General features: G+C 43.0%; 1 protein-coding gene across 4 annotated transcripts in view; it reads right to left on the minus strand.

Annotated features, from left to right (window-relative positions):
* LOC135460376 (ras GTPase-activating protein 1-like) overlaps window positions 1-5,079 on the minus strand; it is a 170,821-nt gene extending 165,742 nt beyond the window's left edge. For all 4 annotated transcript variants that reach the window (XR_010443218.1, XM_064737172.1, XM_064737171.1 and 1 more), the window contains exon 1: window positions 4,478-5,079. Coding sequence is in view for 3 of the 4 variants with exons in the window: in XM_064737172.1 (XP_064593242.1) it covers window positions 4,478-4,938 (461 nt within the window). In the remaining variant the exon portion in view is untranslated. The remainder of the gene's footprint in view (window positions 1-4,477) is intronic.
* Window positions 5,080-6,167: the final 1,088 nt, after the last annotated feature.

A 6,167-nucleotide genomic window follows, 5' to 3' on the forward strand; every position in this document is an offset into this window, starting at 1 on the left:
GCAAACAGTGAGGTGGACCAAAAACTGGCTGAACATCAAGGCCAAGAGAGTGGTGGTCAGCAGCACATGTAGTTGGAGGCCAGTATGTACCCCAGGGGTCAATACTGGGTCTAGTCCTGTTTAACACCTTCATTAATGATCTGAACAATGAGGAACAGCATATCCATAGCAAGTTTGCAGAACCAGGAGGAGCAGCTGATAGACCAAGGGGTCATGCTGCCATCCAGAGGAACCTTGACAGGCTGGAGAAATGGTCTGACAGGAATCTCATGCAGTTCAATGACAGGAAGTGCAAAATCCTGCATCTGAGGAAGAATAAGCCCAGGCACTAGTACACATACTGGGGGCTTACCAGTTGGAAAGTAGTTTGGCAGAAAAGGACCTGGGGAGTCCTGGTGGACACCAAGTTGAATATGAGCCAGCAATGTGCCCTTGCTACAAAGAAGGCAAATGGTATCCTGGGCTGCATTAGGAGGAATGTTGTCAGCAGGTTGGGGGAGGTGATTCAGCACTGGTGAGGCCACATTTGGAGTCCTATGTCTATAGTTTTGGGCTCCCCAATACAGGAAAGACACAGACATACTGATGTGAGTCCAGGAAAGGGCCATGAAGGGACTGAAGCATCTCTCCTATGAGGAAAGGCTGTCTAGCCAAGAGAGCACAGGAGATCTCATCAACATATACAAATAGCTGAAGGGAGAGTGCAAAGATCACAGTGGCTATTGTCAGCCATGCCCAGTGACAGGACAACATGCAATGGGCTATATCTGAAGCACAGGAGGTTCTGTCTTAACATGAGGAAACACTTTTTTTTTTTTACTGTGAAGGTGACTGAGCACTGGACACAGGCTGCTTAGAGATGATGTAGAGTCCAAACATGCCAATAGTATTTCCCCTCAGTTTTCAATGCAGTACAAATTTATTCTTTGGTATGGAGTAGAGCCTTCAATAATTATTGTAAAGCTATGCACTTTCAGAAAAACATTTTATTAGCTACTGAAATAAACAAATGCTGCAGAACTCTGGACTTGCTACCTCTGACAAATTCACCTGAAGAAATTATAACTTCACACTACATTGAGACAAAACATTTTTTTCCTTTCACTCAAACCACATTTGTTAAATACTTCTCTACCCAGCTCTCTCTCTTTTTTTCTCACGAATGTTGTCTCAACAGCTACCAAGAGTGACTGTAACAATACATCTACCATGGAAAGGATTTTAGTTATCAAAGGATTTCAAAGGATTTTCATTTCAACATGATATTCATCACTTAAAGAAACACCATATAAAAATATGAATTGTGTCGGAATATACTGGAACTGCTTTTGCCATCTTAATGCAACATTAAGATATAACTTGTCAACTTTAAGATTTTTATTCAAATACATAAACAACTAAACTATTTCACATATCACCAGTTTACTAGTAAATTAAGTATCATTCATTCTTTAACTTTGTAGGCATTTCTGTAACACCGTTTCAGACTGCCATCAACCTCTAGCAGTAAGCTTTGCAGATGGGGTAGATAGTGCAGAGAAAAACACCCAACACACAAAGGGAATTGTCCACTCTATTACCTAGCATTCTGTGCCTCCCACCTACCATTAAGCTACAGCAGAAACATACTACTTCTATGCTCAAATGAAAAAGTATACACTGAACACACAATCATTAAGTCAGTCTCATTCAGGATTGTGGTGCATTGCCTTGCACAGTATTTGCATGCCCTCTGCACACTAAGGAGAGAACTGAAACAGAGGTAGGATGTGTGCTGATTGGTTAACATGTCCATATAGTGCTTCCACAATTCAACAATTAAAGAGGTCAGCCCAATAATGGAATTCTGAATTCCCTGAGTGCATCAGCTGGCCTGTGTCATTCATCTAAAGAAGCCACGCCCTGCTTCTTGCCACCCTGCTCCATAACCATGGTTATGTAAGCCTTTGCACTCATGGGTATTACGTTTAGCCCAGTAATGGTAAATTATTTGATTTGCTGTTGTTTTGACCTGGATAATTGTACTAGTGAATTACTGAATGTGTTGTAAAAACACAGATAATTGTACTACTGATCTCTATTTAGCAGTAGCTTGTTTATCCCTAAAGCTGTTTGGTCTAGCATCTCTTACTGTATCCTGAACCTATATCTTGGCAGTGCCTCCTTAGGCTGTTACAAAGACCAAAGGGAAACATCAATCAATCATACTTTGGACTTTGAGTATTTTAATTAGCAGAATTTGTTACATATTGTCAAGCTTCTCCCACTGCTACAAAATTAATCATATTAAAATTTATTCCCATTTTCCTGAGGTACTTGGAAAAGAGGAAGTGTATTAGGTGTTTGCTTATAATATTAAAGTGACAGATCTTTGTTCAATTCTATAAAAACAGATAGTATGACTACAAAGTACGCTTCCAAAATAAAACATCAGGACTGAAAGAATAAAACTTACTATCAACATGCAGCTAATTTAAATTACTTAACTGACAATGGTAAAAAATTACTTTGTATCAAAATAGATGTATGAAAGAGAAAAGAAATTCTGATTATTTTTAATTAGCCAACAACTTAAAAAAAGTCACAAAAATTATAAGTTACAAAGAAAAAACAGGTAAGCAGATGGAGATATAAGTTTCTGAATCAATTTTTCAACATCTATTTTGCTGCCTAAATGTGTTTATATTGAAGGACCTGCAAGAACAAATACTCAACTACACAGTTATGCTGGTCCTGCTAAGGCTTCAATATTGCTTTTGTCTTAACAAGCTAAGTAGCCTCATGGACCAACAGAGAAAATCGGGGCCTTTGCAGTCATGCTTTTTGTCAGAAATTTTGTATCCTCTTCTATGAAAGTTAACCTTCATGCTATAATGCGAGTTACAATACTCTGACAGCAAAATTCACTTATAATTGTGAAAGTAATAATAATTACTTAGTATCAAATACATGATCATTCACCAATAATTACCTCTCTTTCTAAAAAATATTTGAAAAAAAGCACAATCTTACTTTCTGAGATACATAATGACCAGTTCTAACAGAAAAAGCAGTCTGATCTTTCAGAGAGAACAGGATACTGTCTCTCTCTGACATAATACACAATATTGAAGAAGTGACTTTCCCTTTATGTGCCTCTATTTCCCTCCTAAGTCTTTATCTTAAACTGCCTGATTATATTGCTAGCTCTTTATGGAAGTATAAAACTTTAGGACTATTCAAACATTGTCTTCACAAAACAAGGTCTTAGTCTTTATTATCTTTCACAAAAAGTCAAGAAATCAAAAGAGGAAAGTATTAGTAGAAAGCCTGCCATGGTTAGAGATTACTTTTAACAAACAAACATTTAATATTACAGAAATGAACTCTACAACACCAGTTATGAAAGATGGTAAAAATGAACTCAAATTCAGATGGGTTTTCAGATGACTTTTGACCTATACCTTGAATATATCTGCCATCCTCTACCTTGAAACCATGTTTTTCTCTATACTTACTACAACTTGAGAAATAACATATTTCTATATGCCAACATAAGCTATTTAAGCCTTTGAAACTGTTTCATTTTGGAGAGAATAAGGTACTTACTTGAGGGCTGTTCCAATACAAGCTGTCGTGGTTTAACCTGGCAGGTAGCGAAACACCACACAGCTACTCACTCACTCCTCCCCCCACTAATAAGCTAGAATATACAAAACAAGTGATGCACAATGCAGTTGCTCACCACCTGCCGACCAGTTCCTGAGCAGCAACCCCAAGACAACTTTCCCTCTAGTTTATATTCTGAGCATAATGCCATATGGTATGGAATACCCCTTTGGCCAGTTTGAGTCACCTGCCCTGGCTATGTTCCCTCCCAACCTACTCGCTGGTGGGGTGATATGAAAAGCTGAAGAGTCCTTGACTTAGTGTAAACACTGCTTAGAAACAACTAAAAACATCTATGTGTTATCAACCTTATTGTCCTAAATCCAAAATACAGCATTATACCAGCTACAGGGAAGAAAATTAACTATCCCAGTAAAAACAGGACACAAGCCTTGCTACCTTTTCTATGTAAATCTGCAGACTTCCTGGGATTAGTTCATTGTCAAATCCAAAGGTTGTTTAGTGCACTTGCCAGTTACATTAACTCTATTTAACATTATATGATTTTTTTTTTATTTCGCAAAATATAACTGAAAAACTACTCCGCCTCTAACACAAGATTCTTTATATAAATAGCATTGTAGGAATCACGATCAAGCTGATGGAAGGAAAAGTATAATAAAAATATTAACGAAGACTTAATTTTTTCCTTTTTTTTTTTTTCTTTCCAAACATAACCTAATGAAAAATTTCTACGACACTTCCACAGGAGTTTGAGAAAGTGTGTGGGCCTGATGCCGCGCTGCCCACTGTGGCGCCCCTCTTCCCCGTGGGGGAAACGTCCAGGCGTGGCGAACACCCGACGGGGTTCAGAAACGCTGCTACTCACTGGTTTGTGGGGGGAGCGTTGAGCGGGATGGCCACCTCCTCCTCTTCATACTCGGGCCCATCCAACGAGTCGCCTTCATCCACAATCCCCAGCCCCCCCGCCAAGGAAGGTGGCTGTGGCGGCGGCGGCATTGGGGGAAAGGCGACAGTGCTGGGTTTGGGTGGGAGCAGCACCTCTCCGGACACCTCCGGCCTTTGTCCAGTTGCTGATAGTGCGTCTCTGGACGCCAGAGAGGCAGGCCCGGAGCTTAACGCCAGAAGCCCCAGCGCCGAGCACAACGCCGGACCGCCAGCGCCCAGGCTGTCCCCGCCAGAGCCAGCCAGGAAGGGGCCCTGCGACCCCAGCTCCTTGCCCCGGCATAACGTGGGGTAGTGCTCCGACTCAGCTCCACCAGCAGCTCCCACCATCCCGGCAGCCATAACCGAACCGCCCTCCTCAACCCCGGCCTCAGCCGCCATCATGTTGAGCCTCACTCCCTCCTACCTCCACCTCCCCCGCCGAACGCAGTACTCCGGGGAGGTGGCTACGACTTCCTCCTCCCCGCGCCTCCGCCTAGCGGGGAGTGGAGCTAGTACTTAGGAGATTTCTCTAGCAGACAGGCTCTGAATAATAACCGTCTGAGTGCCTAGAGTAATCCCTCAAGACCCCAGCACTGCTGCTTTACCCCCCTGCAGCCGCGAGGGGAGCAACTCTTGCGGAAATACAACTCTACGCTCTCACCCCACCCCTCCCCCAAAAGCCTGCGAGGGCACGCGACTGCATGGGCGGGGCAAAGAAGAAAAGGGGGAGGAAACTAGTTAGCTAGTGACAGAAAAAAACGGCAAATTGGTAAGCGGCATTTGCGCGTTTAGTATCTCATTCTCATGCAGGGAGTAGGCAGCAGAGCGCGGAGCGTAAGGTAGCTAACAAAGAAGATGGGGGTTCCCTACTCCCTCTTGAGGAGTGTAAGGGATACAGGGAGGGGAGAAAAGAATAGGGAGCCCCTCACCATTCCTGCCTCGGAGAAAACAAACAAACAAAAAACCAATCCCCACACCAAATGACACCACAACAACCAAACAGGAAAAGGCAGATCTCCACGGATCGTGCCAAAGTTTGTTCTTCTCCCCAGCTACGGCATCGAAATTGAGAACAACTGTGCGAGTCTTTTGCACTACCAAAGCGTGAAGCAATAAATACTCACGTAGGTCTATAGAGAAAGGAGGGCTGTTCGCAGGTCATTCCTGTGCAACAAAACCAAAACCAAACAAACAAAAGCAGGAATTTGCTCAGTGCTATGCTGCTGCCTACAGGGAGAACAGCTTTAGTGAGGCACCCTAGCGAGGATGCTACAGTGCGGGGGAGAGGGGAGCAGCTCCGGGCGAAGGGCGATGCCACAGGTTCCAGCCATTAGGGGCAGAGGAAGGGGGGATTGAGAAGAAATCAGTTTTCCTGTCCAGCCGCCAAATACGCAGTGATGAAGGTCTCGCTGAGTACTCACGTGCTTATTCAGACGATGCTATGCTTCAAGCCGCAAGTAAGGCCTTACCGGTGGGTTAGCTTCTAGGTAAAATTGGGGAGTATTGACAGAATGCAGTATGGGGTAGTTTTCCTTGATGCTCTGGTACTTGGATCCAGACTTCCAGACTTTTTCAGCACAGTGGAAGTTTCAGTGCTTGTACAGTGTTTTAAAAATTTCTCATAAAAGCCT

The sequence above is a fragment of the Zonotrichia leucophrys genome, unplaced genomic scaffold, assembly GCF_028769735.1.
Source record: "Zonotrichia leucophrys gambelii isolate GWCS_2022_RI unplaced genomic scaffold, RI_Zleu_2.0 Scaffold_35_1530144, whole genome shotgun sequence".
In the NCBI taxonomy this organism is placed as follows: Eukaryota; Metazoa; Chordata; class Aves; order Passeriformes; family Passerellidae; genus Zonotrichia; species Zonotrichia leucophrys.